The sequence below is a fragment of the Thrips palmi genome, unplaced genomic scaffold, assembly GCF_012932325.1.
Source record: "Thrips palmi isolate BJ-2018 unplaced genomic scaffold, TpBJ-2018v1 HiC_scaffold_7, whole genome shotgun sequence".
NCBI classification, from domain to species: Eukaryota; Metazoa; Arthropoda; class Insecta; order Thysanoptera; family Thripidae; genus Thrips; species Thrips palmi.
This window is the reverse complement of record NW_023144634.1, coordinates 355,955-382,370: the sequence shown is the minus strand read 5'-3', so window position 1 is coordinate 382,370 and position 26,416 is coordinate 355,955. Positions and strand designations below refer to the sequence as shown.

The 26,416-nt window shown below is 45.3% G+C and overlaps 1 protein-coding gene and 1 long non-coding RNA gene across 2 annotated transcripts; both read right to left on the bottom strand.

Annotated features, from left to right (window-relative positions):
• Positions 1–18,110: 18,110 nt before the first annotated feature.
• Positions 18,111–19,500, bottom strand: LOC117652666. Its single transcript, XM_034397749.1, has 4 exons — positions 19,368–19,500; positions 19,141–19,289; positions 18,920–19,068; positions 18,111–18,527 (listed from the first exon to the last, which is right to left on the bottom strand). Exons 1-4 carry the CDS (start codon positions 19,385–19,387, stop codon positions 18,111–18,113), a joined length of 735 nt encoding a protein of 244 aa, XP_034253640.1. The 5' UTR covers positions 19,388–19,500.
• A 4,977-nt stretch (positions 19,501–24,477) lies between these two features.
• On the bottom strand, positions 24,478–25,564 carry LOC117652788. Its single transcript, XR_004588180.1, has 2 exons — positions 25,516–25,564; positions 24,478–24,748 (listed from the first exon to the last, which is right to left on the bottom strand). It is a non-coding gene; the product is annotated as an uncharacterized LOC117652788 (long non-coding RNA).
• Positions 25,565–26,416: the final 852 nt, after the last annotated feature.

Below are 26,416 nucleotides of genomic sequence, written 5' to 3'. Positions count from 1 at the left end.
TTTCTTTTCAAACCGAGTGTTGTCTGCCCTAATTTTGTCCAACAACATTCAGGGCTAGCTTGAAAACGAACATCTTGTTACATTCCTTTTTGACCTGTGTTAATAGAGCTCTAGGGCATGTTTGTTTCAATGTTTCTTATGTTTACCTGTCGAAGTTATCTTGGCCCTCAGCTTTCCATTGGGCTTTTTTTATATGTAATATGTGGCTGTGTTATGAAGTATGTGTGTTTCATTCACCTTGTATGTGCTCTCATCACCCATCTCGCATAGCCACCTGTGCAGCGTCAAACTTTCCTCATATTAAAATGAAACCCATTCAGTAATCTAGCACTCATTTCACTGATCCTCAACTTGGAAACATGTCTTGAAAACAGAAAGCTTTAAGGTGAAATCAATTATTATTATTTGTGTCATCTCCTGAAAGTGGTGTACGTTACCAGTCAGAAATTGTAAATCAGGTAATTTCTTTTTTAAATTAATTGTTTTTTTTTTTCTTAGTTCCTAGTTCCTTTCTAGTGAGCTTCCAAAAATAAGACAGTCTGATGGGGTCTTAGTTTTTGCCATCGCTCTAGTTTTTTAATTTACAGGCGTGAATAAAATTCACTGTTAGATTAGACTCTCCTGTGCCAAGTATAATGTGGTCCCTTCCGTTGCCAATGCCCAAACCGCCGCATAAGACGGCGGGGTCGGTAGCACGTCCTCGTAGCACGTTTGTATCGCTTGGCGCGCTAGCAGCGCGTGGCTGCCGCGGTCGCACGTCGCAGTCGCATGTGGATTGCAGGATTGCCAATCGTCCCGGGACGAAGCTAATTTTTTTTTGTATTTGTCCCGGCGCGTAAAAATTATACATGCATTTAAGTATGTCCAGTTTATTATTACTAGTATCTCGCTGTGCATTTGAGTTCTGGCTTTCTGATTTGACAGATGTGCTCGAAGGACGCCATGGTCCGCAACAGTTGGTACCTTCAGAACGCACGTAACTCTTCCGCTTCCGACTGAGGGTCCCCTTTCAGTGAACTTCCTCCTCTCCTTCATTCTGTGAAAGCGCGTGGTCGAGGTAAGATGCTTTTGTAATCTGCTGCTTAATGAGCGATCTTTAACATTTTGGGGCACAGCGTCTAGTTTCCTTGATCACCGATCCTCCCTTAACTTCGCTTTCATCATCTCGTGGATCTAGTCGTCCCGTTTCATTTAATTCTGAACTACTAATTATTGAGGTTATCCAAGTGAGCCCGCTTGTTGTGTGTGTCAAAAGGTACATTCATTAAGCTGTTCAATGGGAGCCTCATGTTTAGTGGGCCTGCTTATTTCTTCTCGTCAATGAGTTGAAGTTTGCCGTCCATTCGCGCTCATCGGTGCATCGTTGCCCGGTGCGTTCATTCGAAATCGATGCCTCTTGGCGTGCTCCACTGCGCCGTTCGAGTGGTTTCGAAGCATGTGGCTCGGGGCAATCTGTTCACATTCTTATGCATTCCTGTCGTGTTTTTTTTTTGCATCAAACTTTTGGGTGGGCGTTTTATATCGAACGTCCTGCTTGCGGTCAGGTTAGGGCCCCCATTTTGCATTTGCGTTCTCACTGAGAAAGCAAACGCGGCTAATTCCGTGGTGCGGACGCGGTTTCGGCCACGTTTGTTTCGCCATTGCTGAGGAAGTGCGTGCGCGTTGAGCGGATTTCAGGCTTGAGTGAAAATTGACCCAGTTTTTGGCGGAGTCGGCCCCTTTGGTACGAAGTCACCTGTGTTTCTCGGATCCACGCCTTCAACCACTGTTCTTCTTGGGCAAGGGGATGGTAGATGTGCACTCGTTCCAGCTGTGCACGTTTGTTTTATCATGATCCACCTACTCGCTCTTTTATTGTTAATGAATTTTGAAAGCGGGTCTCACGTTATTTCAATGGTTATTGGACTGGAAGTCGAAAGATGGCATTTTGGCAGAAGTAGACCGTAACCTCGCACACAGACGAAGATTATAACCAAATCTGTCACAATTTTGCTTTGTGTTCCTAGCTTACCATCTGTACTGCCTCTGCTCACACGGAGTGAGAGGTTGGATTTCGGCCAATGTGGCATGTTTTGACTTCAGGTCCAAGAAAGTACACTTTTGAATCAAGTTATGTATTCAGTAGGACCTGTTTTTTTCCCAAGTTTCCATTTTCCAATGTGTTGCTTTGGTTTCTGGTTCCCCTTTTTAATAAGTGGAGTAGCACCAACTTTTGTGGTACTCACTTGAAAATACTTCACTCAAATGTGTTCAGTTGCTTTTGGTGCTCCTTGTTAAGCATGTCATCGAAGTTGTAGTTCTAACTTGAAATTTTTGTTGTTTCAGAATGGATATCGGTATGGAGGAGCTTAGGCGGCGACGCCTGGAGGCGCAGGCAAGAATTGCAGAGGAGAGGATGCAGCGGGAGAGGATGGAACGGGAGAGAAGTGCATCCCATCACAGGTTAGTATAACAGCTGTTTCGTTATGCATGTTAGACTGTATTGTATTTATGATCTAATATTTTTTTGGCTGCACTTCATCCGTTGCGTAACGAGTTAAATTCTTTGCTAAGCCCTCTAAGTTTAATTCTTTATTTTTGTCTCCTCTCTTGGCAGACACTGTTTATAAACAATAATAAACTTGGAACTTTCTGTCTCCAATAAATGGTTGCTATAACTTTAAAGTGGAGAAGCCATTAGCATGAATTTATACACCTTCTGCCTGTTTCATCAAGGACAATGTACATCTTCTTTCATTTGCGTTAATTTGTTATACATTGAATTTCGAATAAATACTCTCCTGTCTTGACTTACTGTGAAAGAGACATCCATTTTTGTAGGAGTTAACAGTCGTTCGCTGTTTGTTACAATGTAGTATTTGACCTCTGTTTTTTTTTTTTGTTTTTTCAGTGTTGCTGACCCAGTCGAGAACAGGGGTGTCCCTGCTCCTACAGCCGCTGCCACAGCTGCGAGCGCCCTTGCTGCTACAGTGGCTGCCACACCTGCGAGCGCCCCTGCTTCCACAGTGGCTGCCACACCTGCGAGCGCCCCTGCTTCCACAGTGGCTGCCACAGTTGCGAGTGCCCCTGCTTCTACAGTCGCTGCCACAGTAGAGAGACCTGGTGCTCCCGTTAACTGGTAAATAAAATTCTGTTTTGAAACTCATTTGCTGTGCTGTTTTGTTAGGACCTTGCTTATTTATCAATTGGTAGCTTAGAAACGGTCTCAATACCTTTTACACGAAGTGTTCTCAATGTACAGGAGGGCCTTCTGCCTGTTTCATCAAGGACAATGTACATCTTCTTTCATTTGCGTTAATTTGTTATACATTGAATGTCGAATAAATACTCTCCTGTCTTGACTTACTGTGAAAGAGACATCCATTTTTGTAGGAGTTAACAGTCGTTCGCTGTTTGTTACAATGTAGTATTTGACCTCTGTTGTTTTTTCTTGTTTTTTCAGTGTTGCTGACCCAGTCGAGAACAGGGGTGTCCCTGCTCCTACAGCCGCTGCCACAGCTGCGAGCGCCCTTGCTGCTACAGTGGCTGCCACACCTGCGAGCGCCCCTGCTTCCACAGTCTCTGCCACAGTGGAGAGACCTGGTGCTCCCGTTAACTGGTAAATAAAATTCTGTTTTGAAACTCATTTGCTGTGCTGTTTTGTTAGGACCCTGCTTATTTATCAATTGGTTACTTAGAAACGGTCTCAAAACCTTTTTACACGAAGTGTTCTCAATGTGCAGGAGGGCCTTACAAGTTCACAAATAATTTACTTTGTTTCTTCAATAATTAATTGTTACAATCTTTTCCGGAGGAACCCTCCATTATCCAAAGATGGGTTTCAATGCTTCCTGCTTGTTGATGGTGGAGATTTATAAGCTGCTGTTTGTGTTTGTCAATGGCTCATAATTTATCAATTGCGGACTGGTCACCGCTGCTTTTCATTTAGTAACTTCTCCGCAGCTTCTTGCCAAATACCCAAATTGTTAGCCTTGTTAAGACACAATATTTAACAAATTGTTTTTTACAGTGTTGCTGCACCAGCCGCTCCTCTTGATGTCGCTGTGCCTTGCAGCCTGCCACTCAAATTTGAAGGAATGCCAGCCTCAGTCAACATGGTGTGTGTGCGAGCTGAAGGTACGTTGAAGTGAGAGCTTTCTGACTTCTCTGCTTACATCTTAGTCATTCTTTTAAATTGTGCTTTATAAGTGTGGATCTCTTTGGGATTAATTTGGGAGCATTGACCAAAGGTTTACATAAACCTCTAACTCAAAAGCTTATGGGAGTTCACGGTTTGAACCTTGGATATAAACTTATCTACCATTGATCAAATTTTAACCAAATTTAAACTTTTGACCATTGGGTCCTGGGAAAAAAAAAGTGACAGAAAGTTTGAACTTCTGTATCTTATGTTCTGTGTTCTTCTGTTTCAGATCTCTTTTCACTCGTGCAGAGGCTGTCAGCCGCAGCTCACCCTGCTCCAAGGGCTAGGTCCCCATCTCCAGACATAATCTTCATGGATGAGCCCACTGCGGGGAACATAACGCCCTCTCCATCCAGGTCTCCACGTCCCGACTATTCTTGGCTCCAAGAAGAGTCTCCTCGTCCAGTGTTCAAAGTGGATACCCAGCCGCTGAGACACCGCTCGAGGTCTCTGTCTCCTCCAGCTCGCTTGGCTGGCCCTAAGAAGAGGGCGTTATCAACCATTGGGGCTCCAGACTCGTTCCTGGCTTCCAACCCAAGTCCTGGAAGAAGCTCAACATCCCCCGCCTGGAGAGAGCGCTTGGGCAGAACTTCAGCTTCTGCAGCTGCCAGCAGGCCCCGTTCCAAGTCACCATCCCCATCTGCAGGTGCCAGTTTCATGGATGGAAGGAGAAGCCCATCACCCCTGCCCTCCTGGAGACAGCGCTTGGGCAGAACTTCTGCTTCTGCAGCTGCCAGCAGGCCCCGTTCCAAGTCACCATCCCCATCTGCAGGTGCCAGTTTCATGGATGGAAGGAGAAGCCCATCACCCCTGCCCTCCTGGAGACAGCGCTTGGGCAGAACTTCAGCTTCTGCAGCTGCCAGCAGGCCCCGTTCCAAGTCACCATCCCCATCTGCAGGTGCCAGTTTCATGGATGGAAGGAGAAGCCCATCACCCCTGCCCTCCTGGAGACAGCGCTTGGGCAGAACTTCTGCTTCTGCAGCTGCCAGCAGGCCCCGTTCCAAGTCACCATCCCCATCTGCAGGTGCCAGTTTCATGGATGGAGGGAGGAGCCCATCACCCCTGCCCTCCTGGAGACAGCGTTTGGGCAGAACTTCTGCTTCTGCAGCTGCCAGCAGGCCCCGTTCCAAGTCGCAATCCCCATCTGCAGGTGCCAGTTTCAAGGATGGAAGGAGAAGCCCATCACCCCTGCCCTCCTGGAGACAGCGTTTGGGCAGAACTTCTGCTTCTGCAGCTGCCAGCAGGCCCCGTTCCAAGTCACCATCCCCATCTGCAGGTGCCAGTTTCATGGATGGAAGGAGGAGCCGATCACCCCTTCCCTCCTGGAGACAGCGCTTGGGCAGAACTTCTGCTTCTGCAGCTGCCAGCAGGCCGCCTTCGAAGTCACCATCTCCAGGCCCTTCATCTTCAAAGAGGAGGAGGAGTCCTTCACCTCCAGTTCGAAGTTGGTTCCAGTCGAGGCACTCTGCTGGCAGCAGGGCTCGCTCCAGATCACAGTCTCCACCCTCGAGAAGGAGATGCCAGTCAAATGATCGACGTTCAGGAGCACGCCCATCTTCTCCCCCTCGTCGGTTTTCTTTTCTGGGCGGACCCAATGGCAGTGCTCGCTCGGCTGCTGTCCGTCACAGATCTAGGTCTCTTTCCCCAGACTTCCGTAGGTCTCATGCTGAGAGGCCTGAAGTCGATAAGAATGACCCAGAGTACTTGCCTAGTACGAAGAAGCGTCCTGCCGCGAAACCGAAGGCTGCGAGTACTACCACTAGTGCTCCAAAGAAGAGAGGAAGGCCTCCCAAGGCAAAAGCTCCTGCTTCTGGGCCAACCTTGTGCCCAATTTGCAAAGACGTGGCTTCTGGTAAGATGCTTAACACAAATTGTGGGCATATGTTTCATGAACAGTGCCTGTCCACGTGGATGAATGTGGAGGGCCAAAAGGACCGGGAAACGAAGACTTGTCCCAGCTGTGGGTGCGATTTTGACCCCGACAGAGTGAACCCGCTATACCTGTAGATCTGTTCTGTTGATCATTCCCTGTTGCTGAATTTTCTTAAATTGAGTTGTATTTCTTAACCTAGTCTCTATTTGATCTACCACTCTTTTAATGAGTTCTAGTTCTTAAGCTTATATCTTAGTTTGATATAATCGTACTAATGTTATATTTTTTTCTTGTGAAAATTTACATTGGTTTTGTTGTTTACTTGATTTTATTCCATGTTCATGTTTAAATGTTCAAAATTATTTTTTTGATGTTTTAAAGCAATGTTCTGAATGAACATTTTTGTACTTTTCCTTTCTTTTAAGAAAGTTAATTTGTTTTTCTATGTCACTCGCCACTTTGCTTCCTGTGATTTGTTTTAATGACTTGTGTTCCTTACGCTCAGTATTTTGATTGGATATGACTACTCTCATGTCTTGTGCGTTTTTAATGACTTGCATTCCTTAAGCTCAATTCGTTTGGATCTGACCACTCTCATTTTTGTCTTGTGTGTTTTTAATGACTTGTATTCCTTAAGCTTATCTTGATTGGATCTGACAACTCTTCTTTTTTCATTGTTTGCTTTCAATGACTTGCGTTCCTTACGCTTAGTATTTTGATTGGATCTGACCACTCTCATTTTTGTCTTGTGTGTTTTTAATGACTTGTATTCCTTAAGCTTATCTCAATTGGATCTGACAACTCTTCTTTTTCTATTGTTTGCTTTCAATGACTTGCGTTCCTTACGCTTAGTATTTTGATTGGATCTGACCACTCTCATTTTTGTCTTGTGTGTTTTTAATGACTTGTATTCCTTAAGCTTATCTCAATTGGATCTGACAACTCTTCTTTTTCTATTGTTTGCTTTAAATGACTTGCGTTCCTTACGCTTAGTATTTTGATTGGATCTGACCACTCTCATTTTTGTCTTGTGTGTTTTTAATGACTTGTATTCCTTAAGCTTATCTCAATTGGATCTGACAACTCTTCTTTTTCTATTGTTTGCTTTAAATGACTTGCGTTCCTTACGCTTAGTATTTTGATTGGATCTGACCACTCTCATTTTTGTCTTGTATGTTTTTAATGACTTGTATTCCTTAAGCTTATCTCAATTGGATCTGACAACTCTTCTTTTTCTATTGTTTGCTTTAAATGACTTGCGTTCCTTACGCTTAGTATTTTGATTGGATCTGACCACTCTCATTTTTGTCTTGTTTCAAGGTTTAAGTTGGTCTGGTTTGTGTGATTTTGTTCCATATTCATTATGGTTCAATAAAACATAATTGTTCTGAACATGACTCCTTGTCTCCATTTTTCCTTTTTCTCTCATGGCCACTTCTGTATTATCAAATTAATTTTTTTGTCTTAAAATGAGATTAACGAAGACTGCCGATCATAGATATGGTGAAGTGACTCCATTAGCTGCTTGTTCTGGTGCAAGAACACTTAAGAATCTTTGATTGTACCAGTGGGAAGTTAATGGAGTGACATTAACAGTTGAGTCGGGTATTAATCTAATTTATTATTGATAACGGCAGTGCAGGTCGTGTGAAATATAAGTTTCAACAGTCTTTACAATCATAACATGTCAATGAAATCCTTATTCATCGGTCTCAAAACAGTATCAACAACTGGGGCCAAATTCCCCCCCCCCCCCCGTTTTTTCCTTTTCATTCTGCTCTCATCAAAGCTTGACCTTGGATGGGGTGACTTCCTTAGGCCACTTACGAAAGGGGAAACAAATCAGTTTAACATGTTAAAGACGCATGCGGTGTTGCAGTCACATCAGCACGACAGTGATAAACCTTGAGAGGAAAAGGTTCCTCCAAGTATAAACAGTCTGACAACAGACAGACGACACTGCACTGCGAATAACGGCGCCTTTCAGTGTTCGACATGGATGCTGGATGGTGTTCCAAACCGTACTCGGCGCAGAAACATGTTTAGATATGGCTTTTGTCTTTTGCACTGAAGTTTGTCGCTTCGTGGAGTCCAGGCCTGGTTATTTTGGGAAGTTTTGATTTATTTTACGACGGATGCGCGACTTCAACCATTACTGCCGTTGTTAGTTTCCTGTGGCGGCTAGTTGCTGTTCTATTGCAAAGACTGACGTGCTACTGACTGCCTTCAAGAAGGTTGGGTTGTGACATATATTCGCTTTTCGAAGTAGCATCTTGGATGGGTTGAGAACTTGATAGTTTGTACCTTTTCTGTTTGCAGTGATACATTTGTTGACTATGGCAGGCAGGCCTGTGCAGGCATTTGCTGGTCGACAAGAGGGTTCCCTCATTTTCCATTGTGGTGATGGTTACTTCTACAATGTGCGGGAAGTACGAAATTCTCGTGCTCGGCTGCGCTGCCGTTTGTACAGGAAGACTGGCTTGGGCTGTTTTGGTACTGCCAATGTTTCATTAGCCACAAATCTACTAGTCCATTCTCAACCTCACAACCATGCCCCAGACCCGCTCCTTGAAGAGGACTTCGAGTTGAGACGGAACATGATTCAAGAAGCAAAACACAACGTCTTCGCCAAGAAAATCAAGACTTTGCTTAACGAATGGAAAATTAGGTAATTGGTTGACTGCATTAGGTTGTTGAATGTACACTCTAAAATGTACTAATGAATCTTAGCAATATTTGAAACAGAGTGATGTGGGCTTCAGTGAGTTATGTCAGTACTTTTGGTAAAATTTAGTCTAACTGGAGTTTACTTTAGTTGCACCCTTTTCCCATGTAGATTTTTTTATGAAACTGTAAAATAGAGTCGAACTCTTTGATGGTATGATGAAAACAATTCTTAGGCTCATTAATGAACCAAAAATTCAAAGTACGGATAAGTTAAGTCTTCTTCCCCTTCTTTCATAAAAAATGATCCACATCGTAAGAAACATCAAGTTTTGCAGAACATAGGAATGTGTGAAATGAACTAAATGTGTGAAATGAACTATTGATCTTTTCTAGTTAATATTTCTTTTCTTTTCCTCTCAGAACTCCAAATGTCGAGCTTGCATCCCGATTCACCACAGCAAGGATGAAATCAGCCTTGTACTTAGCAAGGTCCGAGAACTATCCAAAAATTCCAAAAACCTTACTCCATTTAGGTTTGCTTTTGAATGATCCAAACATGAGACCGATATGCAAAACCATTGATGGTAATGACATGATATTCCGTGGAGTTATTGGAGCTCCTCATGATAGAACACTATCTTTGGTGTTTGCATCAGGCAGAATGCTTCAGTTTCTTCAGGGAAGGAGACAGTTGCACTCTGATGGCACATTCAGGAAGCGCTCTAAAAAGCCTCCAATGGCCCAAATTTTCAATATAGTCACAAAATATGGACAAAATGTGAGTTCCTTGGAATGTTTGTGAATTGTTGTTGCATCTTCTTTTAATACATTTTGCCAAGAGACATGTGCATATTTATTTGCAAGTCTGGTTGTTGTGCATCATTGCTCTTTTAACCAAAGTTAAACAAATACCTTCTTTATTTTCAGATAGTTTGTTGTGTAAGAGTATTAATGTCTTCTCGGACAACTATTGCATACCGCACTGTTTTGGCATTCTTAAAAACTCTTGCCCCCAATCTAAACCCAGAGGTAGTCCACTGTGATTTTGAACTGGCTGAAATGCATGCCTGGGAGCTTGAGTTCCCACGGGCAAGAATTGCAGGTTGTTTGTGGCATTATGGCGTGGTGCGTAAAATCTGGCATATTATATTTTTTTAAACGTTTGGTGGATACATTTGTAATAATTATTCTTTTGTTACAGGATCTCAGTTCAACAGCAAGACTACTAGGATTGACTCCTCTTGCCATGGATAATGAGTTTGTCCTTTCAACTATTGCAGCATTGTGTGCTGTTCCTATGCTTCCTATAAACTTCATTTGGGCAGGTGTCGAAGAAATTTGGGAAGAGGTTGAGGCCAATGGTTGGAATGATGAAATGTGGCCCTTGTTTGAACATTTCCAAAGATATTGGTACCCCCGGAGACATGAGCTGTGTGTTTATGGTGTCCCAGACAGGACTAACAACTGTTCCGAAAGTGATAATCATGCCATTGCCTCAGTTATTCCTCAAAACCGTCCCAACGCATATCACCTAATTGGTAAGTTCATTACAATGAAATTTTTACCTAAGTGGCACATATTCAATGTAAATGTCTGTCACCTCCAGAATTTATTTGACCTTTGCATTGAAACATTTATTTAAAATACTGAAAACAACATTATCTTTCCTCCCTGTTTTTTTTCTGTTTTGTACAAAACTAACGAGTTGGGCCTTCTTTCACTTCACACCACATCTCTGTCCTCAATTTTATCCCTCCTTTTGATTGATTGCAGGTGGTTTCGTACAGCTGGAGCACCTAGCATGGTGTGATAAAACTGCTATTGATAGGCTGCAGCCTGTAACTGGTGGACGCAAGTGGAAAGCTCTTCTGAATGACAGAACTGTTGCTCTGGCAGTATCGTTGTTAGATGACCATCATATTACTCTGGCTCAGTTCCTGCGCAGAACATCTTACGCGGTTATGGCAGCAGTTAAGCATGGGCTTCGTCTACCGAAGAACGTCAATGAAGATGATGCTGAAGACAGCGATTGAATAAATGTTTGAGGTTTTGGTCATTTCTTTTCTATTTCAGGGCCAGCTTATGGTCTGAAGTTTGTATTTTGTAATAGTATTGTCTTATTAATTTTAATTGTTGTTAATACAGTAGGTTCTTTAGAATTGAAGTACCACTGAAGTGTTGTGTTGTATGGGATGGTGATAGACATTAAATGTGTCCTTGCAGAAGACAGCACCCAAGCCAAAAAAAAAAAAAAAAAAAGTTTTTGTTCATTGCAACTTGACTTGATAGTCAAGGGGAGTGCTGTGACAAGTGGATGTGGCTACACTTGCTGCTGGCCAATTTCTTTATCATACTATCTTTCTTATTGGCTGTAATTGACATTTAATTGAGGAAAAGAATTTTCAAGCCTTTTGAGGATTAGTTGCAATTGACGTGTTAGATTCATCCATTTTGAATTCAAACTCACTTAATTTGGGTGTCCAACGCGTTTGTGTTCTTTTAATTTAGCACTTGTGCTGATGCAGCTTGGTGTGCTATTTGTTTCCACTTCCTACAGGGCACTGTCATGTCTTAAGTGGAAAAGAAAGTGTTTGTTCTGCTCTGATTATGGTTTCAAGGAAGACACACTCATGCCATTTGTAATATAAGAGGTGAAGTTTGGTGCTGGCTGACAGTGAACCTTTGACTGGAGTGGCAGTGTGTAACCACTGATCTTATTATGTATCATTATTATTTACTAATTTGAATGTCACCCAAGACCTGTGCCCCTCTTTATATATATGTGTATATATATTTTTAAAGAATGCTTCCTTGTTAACAAATATTTATTTCATGTGATATTCTAATAAATGTTTTTTGTGAATGGTCTTTCATGTTCAATTTAATGTAATTCCTTCACTACTGAAGAAGTCCGAGAACGCATTGTTGACGGCACCTGTAAAGATCAGGAAATTCTAAAGCAGTTACCATTTACAGAGCAAAGATCTCGCTTTCCCATTGGAAAGACGGAGCACCTTTAACAAAACTCAAGCGTTCAGGTTTGATGTGAAAGAACACTGAGGTAGCCATGCTTTAAAGAGAAATGATTGAAAGTGGGTCAAAGGATGGGGATTAACGTTGGATCACTTTTCATACGTTTCATGACCTTGCCTTTTCTTCAGCAAATCGCCGTCTACAAGAAACTTCTTTGGGCAGAATTTAACCGGTAGTGCCTGGGTAGAAAAATGAATGGTATTGTCTTGAAATTATTTTTTTTATTGACGAGTGAAATTGATGGCAAAGTGGAGACTGAGATTCTGGCACATTAGAGGCTGCAAGGAAGTAGTAGTGACAGAAAGAGAGCAGAGTTATCGGCACATGCAACGAAAATAATAATTTAAAAAAAACAAGTTAAAACATGGTAGCAAGGGAAACTGGGCGCAGAAACGGCAGCAAAAGGTGGTCCATCCGCCTGGAATGTGCGGGTAGCCTTATCGGTTGTGTTGCCCACCGTAGTTACCATTACGGGCTAGACCACAAGCTTAGAGTAGTTCGAGTCTAGAAACAATCAGGCTTGTTGCGAACTAAGGCTCCGTCGCTCTTAGCCTTTTCTTTATTGCACTCCGTGGGAATTCGAGAGAGAAAGAGCGCCTAGCCCGCATCCGCGCATTTGCCCTGTCCGTTGGGTTGCCTATCCAAGTGACGGTAGGCGTTTGAACCCTCATGTCCAGCTCATTACGCGGTGGGGTTCCATCGCTGTCTTTCTCGCACACGCATTACGTAGCTGCCCAGCAGAGAACAGCTACAAAAACGTGCCTGCTGGACATGATGTACCGCATCCCGACCGCACATCCAACTTGGCGCACTGCAAGGATGCGCGGATGCAGTGGCGAAGCTGCGTCACTCTGTAGACTGATTCCGCACTACGTTTCGTTGCTCTTATCTCTCTCACACCTATACACTGGACACCCAATGAGCGCGAGAGAGACAGACTTTAGCGGTGGCAGGGTCCCGGGGAATGACCTGGCTGGGTATGAATAAGCCTCGGAATAGGCGCAATCTGGACGCGGTGTGTTCCATAATTACAATCAGTCGTTGACTTTGAAGCACTTTAGATGAGAGACAGAGTGCGCGGTACGCGAGCCGTTTCGATTACCTACGCCAAAGTGGAGGCACGGGCTTATACAATGAGTTCACGCTACCAGTTGCCCAATTGCAGTGGGCCCAGGACGTCGTTTGGCTAACACTGGTTGGCGGGTAACTCACGAAGCTGCCAACGCGGGCTCGACTCCAAACTGAGAAATGCCTCTGTGTGCCAAAAGGGCGTTTCCTCGATGCGCCGATGGGTTGAAACGCTGGTGAGCAGCGCGTTGAGATGACGTGCGGCGACACGCACGATGAGTGCAGCCCGTCGAACTTGTTGTCGCGTCCTGGTTGAAGTGGCGGTACATCACGTGGGAGCGACCCCACATGAGCGGTGGCTTCATCACGAATCCACACCGCCCGTTGGACTCGAACACAGCTTAGTTCAGGTGCCCATGCAGATGGCCCTCGGTCTGGTAGTTGAGCGCCAACATCTGGGCAGAAGCACCAGAAACGAATCGACGCGCATGTCGGCCGCGGGAAGGTGCGGGGTAGGTGCGCATGAGCTTTGGTCTCGGTGTGGGCCAGCACGGCGATGGGCTGCTTGCGGCACAGCTTCTTGGCGCTGTTCTCGTTGAGGGAGCTGCTCTTGTAGCAGGGGTGGTAGGGGCTGACGCGGCCCGTGCGCGTGGGATCCACCACGGTGACTGCGACCGCGTTGCCCGAGAGCGACGGCCTCCTGCCCCGTTGATGGCGGCGTCCCCGGCACACAGGAGGCGCTGGGGGACTTGTTCTTGATTGTCGTGGATGACCAGATCCGACAGCTCCCTGGCGACTGCTTCTTCAGCTTCTGCGGCCCAAACTCGTCTTTCGTGGGGTTGCCCCATAGTCGATGTGGATGGGGGGCGGGCACCACAACCACGTTGATCTTGTGCATGCAGCGTCTGCGGCGTACTGTCGTGGCTCAAGACGGAGTTGGTACGGTGGCCTCTGGATGTTCTCCTCATCGTCGTCAAGTCATTGACGAAGCCGTCCGTGGTTTAGGAGAGGACGAATGAGGCTGATGGCTGATGGCTGCCTGCTGGACGCGCTGCGGGCGTTGCGACCCCGCTGCGTTGAGGGGACAGGCGCGTGACCGCAGGGAAGCCCAAGCGACGGTGGCACGTCCAACAGCTTCTTATTCTTGATGAGGATCGTGTTGCGCAGCTTCGAGAACGACGGCAGTTGGAGACCATTTAGTACCCGAACACCGACTGAAGCAACCAAGATAAAGGTTAAATTTCAACATTTTCAAATATTGTTGCTTCTGTCTAGAATCCAGCTGCTGTAATACGTGCTAGTCTATTTTACGACTTACCTGGAAGATGTGCGCCATGCGCGCCTGCTACGCAGCGAGCAGTGGTTCTCGATGAACAGAATGACGGGGTAGGGGGACATTGCGAAGGTTGACTCTCTGCTGGCCTCTACCACGGGGATCTTGGTGGTGAACGTGGGGCCGTGGTAGATAAGAGGGGTGCCGTCGTCGCAGTCCCAGCAGTCCAGCTCCACGCAGCGGCAGCCCGTAGCCAGCGCTAGCAGCACCTGCCGGCAACAGGCCACAGCAACCGTCAACAATTGCCAAAGACGAAAGCGCGGTGACTGCCAGGGGCGGATACCGGGGGGTGGGGGGCAATGGGTTTTTGCCCCCCCCCCCCCAGCCCCTAGATAGCCGCCTGAAAGGTAGGCACAAAGTGCTACTTTGCCCCTGTAAGTAGGCAAAAAGTGCCACTTTGCCCCCCCCCCCGTAGGCCGCCTCTGGATCCGCCACTGGTGACTGCGGCACACACCTGGCTTGTACAGTTCCACCGCGGACTTCCCCTTGAGCTGATGATCCGTGTGGTAGGTGTTGGGTGGAGGCGATGGGCTGGCTCCATGTGGCGTCGTCCGGCGACATGGGAACGCTCACGAAGGCGTAGTTGTCCTTGTCCGTGATGAAGTGCGCAAAGCCGTCCAACAAGAGGCAGCATTGCGCCCGCACACTGGTAAAACTAAGGCGTAGTAACGCCTTTTGCGAAGCGTGCAGTCTGTACGCCCTTCTTGCAGCGCACAAGAGCTCGTCCGCTCCTTTCCTCCAATCGTAATTGCATTTGGGAGGGGGGGGGAATTCCCTTGAGGCTTCTAGAAGGGCGTATAGTTTTGCGAAGTTTGTACGCTTTAATGAAGCTACGCTCTAGTTTTACCTGTGCAGCATGGAGTCAGGCTCGCGCCGCTGCACCAGCTCGCGGACCTCAAGCACGCCAGCATGCTGCGAATCGCCGTCACGCGCGGGATGAAAGCAAGCGTCGCGCCGTGTCGGTGACGCGCACCTGAAGGACCGCGGAACAGGGACACATAGTTGGCGAAGTCGAGCTGTGTGTCCTGCTTGATGGAGCCGAGGGGGAAGTGCCCGGAAGTGCCCCCTAAACGGCTCCCTGGCGCCGCCCTTGGCGGCCTCGCGGTGCAGGCTGTGGTGCGTGGGGATGCAGGTCCAGGTTGTCGGACGAGCCCTATGGGCTGGCCACTGTCACTGAGTCGTTGTGCTGTCGCCTCGGGCATCCAGCTGCGGTTCCGCGCTGCTCGGCGTGGGCGGTGGGCTGCCGCGTCGGTATCGCGTAAATGGCAGCGCTAGGTGGGCGTTGCACACGTGTGGCACCGGTTCCGGGAGGCGCAGTCCCCTCACGCAGGCGCCGCGTGGTGATTGGTTGCAATCGGTGGTTTGGTCGTTGCTTTCTGCGTGGCATCGGCTCGATCGCTCGATCCGGAGCAGGAGCACTCGCGCGCACCGGGGGCGAGCGGGTTGCCTATGCTCGACTCGGCGGGCGCACCGGAACGGAGCGGTGCTTTTAGGGGCGGAGATCAGAGGCCGGCAATGGGCTCCGCGGCCCTTGCTACGTGACAGCTGTCATCGCCGGCACCGAGTCCGACGAGTCGTCCTGGAAGGCGTCAGAGACGGCATTGGGCACACTGTCGCCACGCTGTGTCGGGGGATGCCGCGTGTGAACCCGTGGGCGCACCGAGGGAACGCCCGTGTGAACCCGTGGCGGCACCGAGGGAACGCCCGTGTGAACCCGTGGCGGCACCGAGGGAGCTCACGTGTGGACCCGTTGAGGCATCGCGGGAGCGTGGCTTCTGGTTTGGCGCCCCCGTGCGCGTGCTGCGCACGCGGTGCGCGTCGTTCCCCGGCCTCACGGTGACCAGCACGCTGCTTGCCGACGGCGACGGCCGTGCCTTGGCTGTGACCGTGCGCAACGACTCCGACCGGCCGCTGACACTGCGCCGCGGCACCCCGCGGCACCCACCTCGGCGACCTGCGCGTGTCCCGGCAGTTGCTCCTCGAATTCTAGGACGTGTTCTCGTGCGGCGGTGAGATCGGGCACTGCACTCTCGTCGAGCACGACATCGACACCGGAGATTCGGCGCCTATCAAGCAGGCACCGAGGTGGCTCGGCTTGCTCCAGCAGCAGACGGCGGAAAACTGCATCCGGGAGATGGTGGACCAGGACGTCATCGAGGAGTCGGACTCACCCTGGGCCTCGCCGATCGTCATCCTGGTCACAAAGGACGGCAAGCCCCGGTTCGCCATCGACTTTCCGCCGGCTCAACGAGGTGACGCGGAAGGACGCGTACCCGCTGCCGCGGATAGACGACACGCTGGACTCCCTCCAGGGCGCCCAGTGGTTCTCGTCCCTGGACTTGAGATGGGGCTACTGGAACATCCCCCTGGCGCCGCGTGCACGCCCCAAGACCGCCTTCTGCGTGCCCGGCCACGGTTTGTACCAGTTCAAGCGCATGCCGTTCGGCCTTTGCAACGCCCCCGCCACGTTCCAGCGGCTGATGGACCGGCTGATGCCGCGGAGCCTGTCCCAGGTCTACCTGGACGACATCGTCATCCCGGGGGCCACCTTCAGCGAGGCGCAGTCCAGGCTGCGCGAGGTGCTGGCCCGCGTGCGCGCGGCCAACTTCCTGCTCAACCCGAAGAAGTGAAGCCTGTTCAGCCGCAGCCTGGAGTAACTCGGGCACGTCATCGACGCCAAGGGAGTGTCCTCGGCTCCAGACAAGGCCAACAAAGTCCGGGACTGGCCCACACCGCGGGACAAGACGCAGCTACGCAGCTTCGTCTGCCTCGCGCAGTACTACGCCCGGTTTGTGCCCAACTTTGCCGGCATCGCCGCGCCACTCAACGCGATGCTCTCGCATGACGTCCCCTTCACCTGGACGACTGAGGCGCAGGCGGCGTTCGACCTGCTGCGCGGCGCCTTCACCGAGGCCCCGATCCTGGCCTACCCGGACCCCAATGGCGGCCCCTTCGTGCTGGACTGCGACGCGTCGAACTTCGCCGTCGGCTGCGTTCTGTCACAGGTCCAAGACGGAGTGGAGCGCGTGATCGCGTACTACAGGGAGGATAATGTAGAGGTTCCCCTCGTATCCGCGTCGGCCATGTGGCCACCCTATCGCGACGGCACCCTACCCGGTATCCCCGGCAACCCCACTAGAACCACCCCTGTACGCCCGGCTTCAATCGGCAATAAACCATCAAACAGTGCAGACGTGCCTCTCTTCTCTCCGCCCCAAACTCTAACAATATTGTGCTTCTGTGCGTTAACTGTTCAATGCCAATTCATTTTCTTATACAAAAATGGTTAGAATTTGCAAAAGGATAATAAGTATAAATGCGGTGAAAATTTAAGAAGTACATTTATGCATTTTGAAATCATCACTTCAAATGAAATTTGCACTTCCTGACATATTACAACATAGTTTCAGTTCCAAATGAACAAATGACCAAGATAATAAATAGTAGAGATAATATTTCTGACATATTTGGTGAGTGCAAACCTAGGAAAATCTGTAGTGGAGAGGTCACAAGCAGGACTAATCTACATATTAAGGTGAGGTGTGGGTGAAAATGGAAACTTCTATACCAATTGGCTGTGGTGGTCGAAAATTTAGGGCGTTTAAGTACTAGGTAGGAAACTATTACACACCAAATTTCATCCAAATCTACCCACCCATTTAGCCACAGTAGGCTTTTTTCATTGAAATTAAGCATTTAGTAGAAAGATCTGCCACACAAAGTTTTTTGACGGAATGATCTGAAATTTGTTTTGAAGTTACCTAAACCCCTATACCTTAGGCGCATACATACATCAGTCCATGTTAGACGAACCACTCACTTAGGGGTTCATAACACAGACCTTTAGAACATGCTGTCGGTAATAAAAGAATATTGTACTTTAAAATAACAAGTGAATAAAATTTATCATTTTAATCAATTTTGGAACACGTTTTCACCCACACACCCAACCATCATGTATGTTCAGGCAATTTACAGGCGCTGCTCTGTTGGTGTTTATTCATGGACCGAGCAACTAACTTGCCACACCTTATACAAGTCTTCTTGGGGAGTTTCGTTCCCCACTCAGGAAACATAGCTTTAAGCAAGCCTTCCATTCTTCTTCTTTTGTCGTCGGGCAGTTGGGAGTGGGCAGCTTTAAAGTGATCAAATAGTCTTTGCTTTTGTCCTCCACTGTATGTTGTGCAGCACACTGGGCAAATGATGGCCTTTCTATTGCGAAATTTCTTCATGGGATTAGGCTGCAGAGGCACCTTGGCAACTTTTGTATTGTCATCAATTTTCACACTAACATAACATTTCACGGTGGGACCATCTTCCTCAGAAGCATTAAGTGGCTGACATTCAACATCTATGGAACCAGCAGACTCCTGTAATGCAAATAAATTGTGTTACATATTTGTTGTCAAGCCTATATCTGGTTTAAGAATAGTGTAACATAAAACTTAGATTTCGTCAAAATATTTGTGACAGGAAGCTTATTTTGCAGTGCAGTTAAAGTTAAATAACTAGTAGATGTGTTTGTTCCCAACGTTGAAGGCCCCATTAGTTTCTGAGTTTCCTAAGGGTGTGACTTGATGACGTAGAAAGGAGCTTAAACCTCTAAACTTAGACTTGTAACACAAGTACTTTTAAAAAGATAATAAGTAATTTTTTACACTTTGCGATGACATAATGATGGGGAAAATTACAAGAAGCAGGGAATTTTTTTTTCAATACAATAAATTCTGCTTTGTTAGAAAAAGAATGAAAAAAGACTTACAAATGCTTCCCTCCACAATTGGGGATAAACAATACACTTGTTGAAATGAGCCTGTGCCTTTGTGCTTGGAATTTTCTGATGTAGGTATGCTGGAAGCATGTCCGGAGAAAAGGTACTTATAATTGTAGAGAGGTCTGCATGTACCTGACCTGCCCTAAACATTAAAAAGATATGAAACAGTATTGAAGAATCAACATGAAAAGAAAATTCAGAATACTCACATACAAGTACATTTGGGATACACAATGCCAAATGGAATCCAGCTTCTTGATGCAAAATTGATAGACTCGACCACATTTGGGCCCAAGTTGAATCCCATGTGAGCTGCATTCGGTGCAACAATAATACCCTGGCCTCTTTGCTGGATAACCTGAGAAAAAAATGAAGTTTTTCCAAAGTATCAAGTACATGTGGGGAAGAAGAATGCAAATAATAAGAGAAAGCTCACCACTTTAAAGGGTATGCCATTCTTTTTCAACCATGAGGGTGTAGGTACATGGTATTTGTGTCCCAGAATACCGACACATGAACCATGCCCCGAGCCAATAAATTCCCTTGACAGGAAGAACTGCAGCTTGGCGACAGAAGACGGAGGAACAACAATCCTAAGGAAAAGGAAAACAGGTCCACATTAACTTTGAAACAAGACTTACAGGGAAATAGCACGGTTCCAAAGGCAGCGTTGCCTTATAGGTGATCCAGGAAGCAGAAGCTATTGCAGGGAAAACTAGATTGAATGTTGTAGAGCATTATTTTAATCATGATAGCCATTTTAAATTTAAGGGCCATTCAGGAGATAAGATGACTTATTTAATTTCACAATTCTGACAATAAGACACAAGTCACCTTATCTCCTACACTTTTTCATATTTTGGGCACAATTTCTTCATATATGGGGTCATGCAGGCCATATGACCTCTTTTTTCTGGAAATTTTAATAATAACAATTAGTTATTTGACTTTTAACTTTTTCCTTGGTGGATTTTCACTGAAACTACCCAGAATCAAGACAAACAAAATTGTGACTGTATGTACATCATTCTGAGGCACCACAAATCTGTCACAGATCAATTTGTGAAAAAGTCAGATTTTTTTGTCCTCTTCTTCCTGGATCAAGTTGCTTCAAGTGAACTACATACCACAGTCTTGGATATCCATGGTGTAGAAAACTCACACTCCACAGGGAAAGATCTTTGATGTGAATGGGAAAGAACGAGTGGATGAAACCAAAAAAAAGATCAGGGCAATTGATGCCTGGGAAAGATCCTTCCAGAAGACTTGTAAATGTAAGATGATACAGAAAAGAGAGGGAGAAATTTGCAGAGACCTTGTTTCGTTTCTCTGCCTGTACATTTACTCCACTTGCATACATGAATCCTTTCCCTCTGTAATAATTTGCTGTCTCTTGCAGGGCAGGCTTCAGTCCCCGACCATCTTCCTCTTCAACCAGAACCTCATCAGAGGAGACACACATCCAGCAAGAACAGCAGCCACTTAATGATGCTTCCTCTTTGTTCCTGCGTTTTGCACTATCTAGTATTCGGGACATTTCAGCAGCCTTATCAGCAACGGATATGAATGATTCTACTTTTTTTTTAGTCTTGTTGAAAGTTCTGCTCTTGGCTGCTGCTTTCTTGCGCAACTTACTGAGATTATCATAACAAAGAAACTGAGGCGGATAACTAGCATGTGCCGGAATCATCTCATCAAAGTAATGAGAGAGCAGCCCGGCGACACCATTCTTATTCATTGCAGACATGCTGAAAAGAGTAAAACAAAATTCTGTGAAAAAGGAAAGAACAGGTCTGAACAAAAGGATAAGATAAGATTAACTGAACCAATCAAGCAGTGACCTTTTGTCCCCTTTTAACGTCTGGTATCATTAAGAGTATTCAAGTGTGTACAGAACTATTTTAATACTGCTTAAAGTCATTAAAGTCTCAAAAATTTTAAAGCCATGAATTCTTTGTTTTATTTTTAATTTTTTATCTCTAGTAGTAAGAGCAGTAAGAAGGTAATACTGTGAACACTAGTGCTAATGGTCACAAAAGTTTGTGTCACATAAGATATAACTTTTATGTAACCTCCACAACAAGTAAGTGTAGGTTTGCTTGTCACACATTTTCCTCATGTTTTATTAAGCAATTTTCTCACAAGAGATTGGAAAGCATTAATATTCATACAAAATAGCTTCGGATCACACTTCAAGGCTCCTTCATTCTACTCACCAGCAATTACTGGGCGAAACCACGTATTCTGATGGTGTATCCAAAACTCGAACACAGGATTCGACCTCTTCTTGGTCCAGTACTGTAGAAGAGAAAGCCATGTGTCCGTAAAACTTGTTGCTTTGAGGTACATGGATAGGATTTATCCTCTTCAAAGAGTCCTCTAGTTCATCTCCGTACTTCTGGAAAAATTCTTCCAGCGATGTTCCCTTGCCAAAACTATCAGCAACATCAAACTAGAGACAAAAAAATAAAATTATGAGTGAGAGTTACAATATGAAATTAATAAATCAATTGTAATAGAACATTCCTACAGCAAAACTTCAATCTAGATATAGAAAAGAAACACAAATATTTCCTGAGCGACTATTTACGTACGAGCAGGATTCCGTCGTCCTTGAAACGTTCACTAGATTCAATCAATCCGTCGACATAATTAGAAAGCCGAAATAAATCGGCCTCCGTTAAAGAGACAACCTCAATTTGATCTTGCATCTTGTGGCTACAGTGGCACGTAGCACGTACGTATACAAACAAAGCAAAGCACAAGTACCTGCGCCTTATGTCAAGTTCTAGGCACGAGCCGCGTGTGACGTCACGGTGCTGCGAATATGCGTCTGAACTGTGAATAGGAGCACAGGGGACGCCTTTATTCGCAGTCCTGAAGTGGCGGCGTCGGCTGCAGACCTGCAGACTGGTCGACTTAACTGTGCTTAACTCTTGCTCTTTTTAAAGCCTGGAATGATATTTACGACCTATTTCAGGTGTTTAAGTAGGGTGGGACTCGCATGCGAGTTAGCTTTCGTTCTGGAGGTTGTGACACGTCGTCGACGCGTTACTGACATTCTGCTTACATGTGCCTTCTGGCCGTCAGGCTGTTAAATTTAGGTTGTATGTTGCACTGAACTAATTCGAATGGATGATGGATGAAAGAAGTTGGGCTTAAGGTATCACTTCTGTTTTGATATCGTGAAAACATTTTAAAGATTCAGCAAATGTATCATCCTGAAGGATTTGTTGTTTTCTGGGGTTTCGATTACATGAACTTCCCCCATCATAAATAATTCGGATCACTGACCCACCCAACTGCTTAGTGCTTACATGTTACTTTGTGTACGTCTCATGACAAGGTACAAAATTTCACCCTTCTACTGCAGCCAGTTTGAAAGTGGCTCTAGGGCGCGCCAAAGTTGAACGGAGGCCAACGGAGGCGAAATTAATAGTTCCAGGAATACCAAACTGTTGCGGACCATGGCGTCTTTCGAGCACATCTATCAAATCAGAAAGCCAGAACTCAAATGCACAGCGAGATACTAGTAATAATAAACTGGACATACTTAAATGCATGTATAATTTTTACGCGCCGGGACAAATACAAAAAAAAAATTAGCTTCGTCCCGGGACGATTGGCAATCCTGCAATCCACATGCGACTGCGACGTGCGACCGCGGCAGCCACGCGCTGCTAGCGCGCCAAGCGATACAAACGTGCTACGAGGACGTGCTACCGACCCCGCCGTCTTATGCGGCGGTTTGGGCATTGGCAACGGAAGGGACCACATTATACTTGGCACAGGAGAGTCTAATCTAACAGTGAATTTTATTCACGCCTGTAAATTAAAAAACTAGAGCGATGGCAAAAACTAAGACCCCATCAGACTGTCTTATTTTTGGAAGCTCACTAGAAAGGAACTAGGAACTAAGAAAAACAAAAACAATTAATTTAAAAAAGAAATTACCTGATTTACAATTTCTGACTGGTAACGTACACCACTTTCAGGAGATGACACAAATAATAATAATTGATTTCACCTTAAAGCTTTCTGTTTTCAAGACATGTTTCCAAGTTGAGGATCAGTGAAATGAGTGCTAGATTACTGAATGGGTTTCATTTTAATATGAGGAAAGTTTGACGCTGCACAGGTGGCTATGCGACATGGGTGATGAGAGCACATACAAGGTGAATGAAACACACATACTTCATAATACAGCCACATATTACATATAAAAAAAGCCCAATGGAAAGCTGGGGGCCAAGATAACTTCGACAGGTAAACATAAGAAACATTGAAAAAAACATGCCCTAGAACTCTATTAACACAGGTCAAAAAGGAATGTAACAAGATGTTCGTTTTCAAGCTAGCCCTGAATGTTGTTGGACAAGATTAGGGCAGACAACACTCGGTTTGAAAAGAAACTCAGAGTCCACACCAAATAAAAATACAAAGGACAAATGATTGGGAGCTAGTGCATCTTCTGGTAAAGACAGTTTAAATATCTACATTATAAATGTACTGTTGAAGGCAGGTGAATCTTTTCCACAAGCAAAAGTACTCAAACAGACAAGAAACATGGTGATGGAAAAGCAAATTGATGAACAATGATCAAAACCTTACACAATACATTATTCTGATTCATGTCAGCCCACTGCTTTCCCTTTCTTTTTCTAGTAACGTTGCAGTTTAACCAAATTTTTACCTTCTTAGTTTGGATCATCCGTCTTATAAGATGTTGGCAATTCTTTGAAGTCGGTTGTTATTTATAAATCAGAAGAAAAGGGTGGCTTTTCACGGCCTTTGGAAGATGCCTCACACTTGAGACGACTTACATTGAAGGATGATTAGTAGGAATACAAATATCTGAATCTGAAATGGACTGAGCAACTGAACAGAGGACTCATGGAGACTCATTGTCATCCACCTACGATGTCTGTTTTCCGGTTTCTTCTTCTACTTCAAGAGGCCAGAAGTGAAACGCAATCACAAAAGATAAGAAACTTGATGACTGCATTTTTATTTACTATCATTTATTTGCCTGAAATCTTAACTTAAGGAATGTGTGTCATCATTTTGTGTTGAGTAATGTTTTGGTTCATGTAATAAGTCATCAAACTTTGGACCTTTATTGTCCGTCTACACATTATGTCAAGGAGGGTTTGATTACTGTTTGTTAACAACATTTGAGTTCCAGTAAATGGTTCCATATATTGGATGTAAAAGTCTTTCGTTCACCTGCAGCCCAGAAAGTGAATACATTGTTTTTGTGGTCTATTCATCATGTTTTAAAATTTGTCAGTTACTAGTTAAAACAGAGAATGTGTGTAAAATTTCTCTCTTCAACTCTGTCAAATTCTAATTGGCCTGTTGTTGACAAACCACAAAGCTCTACTCAATTTAATTGTCATGGTAAATTTATCCCAGGAAAAGTGCAATTAATTATCATGGTAGATCAACTCCATGAAAAGTGTGCCGTGCTGTATCTGTTTAGAGACACTAAATTTTCTTACCTAAAAATGTTAAGATTATACTGAGGTAAATAAGTACATATAGAGTGAAAATTTATAAAGTACCTTTATGCATTAAGATCAGAAGTACTTTACATTTCTATTAAGACAAAGTCAGTCTTCTTGGGAAGTTTGAACCACAATACTATCTTCAATCAGGACAGGTCGGCAACAGACAGGACATATTTCTCCTCTACCTGTGGCGCTACACAAAGCAATCCATTCCTGTAGACACTTGTGATGGAAAAAATGCTGACATTTGGTGTAGCACATCGTTACACCTGGGGTGTGGATTCGGCAGATAAGGCAGTTGAACATCCTGAAACACCGAAAGATTTTCAATGTACAACTTAATAGGCATAAGTGACCTAGCCCAAGGAGAACAAGCAGGTCAAGGTGAGGTCATAATGATGTCTAAGGATGACATTCTGACGTCAACACGACATCCTCCAACATCGTTTGAGTTCATTTTGACATAGATTTGACTTGCTGTTCTCTCTATGAAGCGGAAGGAGATAACTCAATTCTAATCATTGCTTGGGAGAATAAAAATACTGCTGGCAGGGAACACCAGGAAACACTTTAAACAAAACAAATTAATGATGCAGATAGCTATAAGAGCATGACTAATAGGTATGAAGACTTTCAAAATTGTAAGATTTACTTTGCATAGGGTTTCTGCGAAAGAAATCTTCGCGTTTAAATTGACTACAGGGGCATGTTAACTTGGTTCTCCCAAACCAGGTGGAATTGACAGAAAATGCAAGAGCAGGTGAGCTGCGATAGACTACAAAAAAATTCAGTGCATAAAGTGCACTAGTACAATTTAGGACCCCTCTGTTTTTGAGTCATGTGAAGTACCAAACAACCTGATTGCAAACAGGACGTTCAGCACGAAGCAACCGGCAAACGATTGATTGAAATACGTCGACAGGTTAGGATCTCAAATGGAAGTTGTAGACAAGAAGGCCCACAGTTCCCGACTGTCAAAGGAAAACTTGGCCTCAATCAAAGAGGTGTACCAGATGAGAAAAACGTAGTAAAGAGATGGCGAATGATCACAAGGAGTAGATTACGAACACTTACTTTGATCGAACGCAAGACTAGACTTTCAACACGCTCGAGCACGTCAAGATTGTCAAGGTATGCGCGGCGAGGGGGAGGGAGGGGTGGGGTGCGTTGCGTTCTACGAATACCAACTGAAGCGCAAAATGATAGAACGAAGCACCAGGGAGGGCTGGTGGGTGCCATGCCATGTTGCCATATTGTTCCCTTTCCCGTGTGTACGGAGGGGCACCGACCGTTGGCGGTCATAGCCATTCTCCTTTGGCAGCTCTATTCGGTAAGTTCGTTTTCGGAGGGAACAAACAGGTCATTTTGAACCCTCTGAGTGTGTACATATCCCTGTTTCTAACTTCCAGAGTTTTGTTCTCGTCAAATGTGCCCGTGACTTTCGATTAACCCTAACTTCTATGTGCTGTTATCCAGATCCAACATGTCTCTCGCCGCCGACCCATCCCCTGATGAAGGTAAGTTCGCTCTGGTAGCAACACCCAATTTTCTGGCTACTTCTTGATCAATTTAAAGAATTAAATCTCGAGGCTGCATCATTTTGAGTCGCTTTGGGATTTTTGTGATTGATAGATTGTCTTTTAAAGTTGCTATGAGTAATAATTTTTTTGTTGTGCGGGTATCGACTGCCCCACTAACTTACTGATTCTGTTTTGCTATGAAATTTCTCTTTACAACATGGACCATTCTCAATTGCAGATGATGCTGATTTGTCATCAGACTTCGAGCCATCTTCAAGGAAGGCTAAATCGGCTAAATCTTCAAAAGGTTTGGAACCATTTAAGCTTTAAATCAATGATCATGTTATAAACCAACATAATTTATAGGAAGTTTATTTTGACAGCAGGTGATGGCGAAGCTTCCACAAGCAAAGCTGTGTCATGTCAGTTTTGTCAAACCAAATTTACGGCATCAA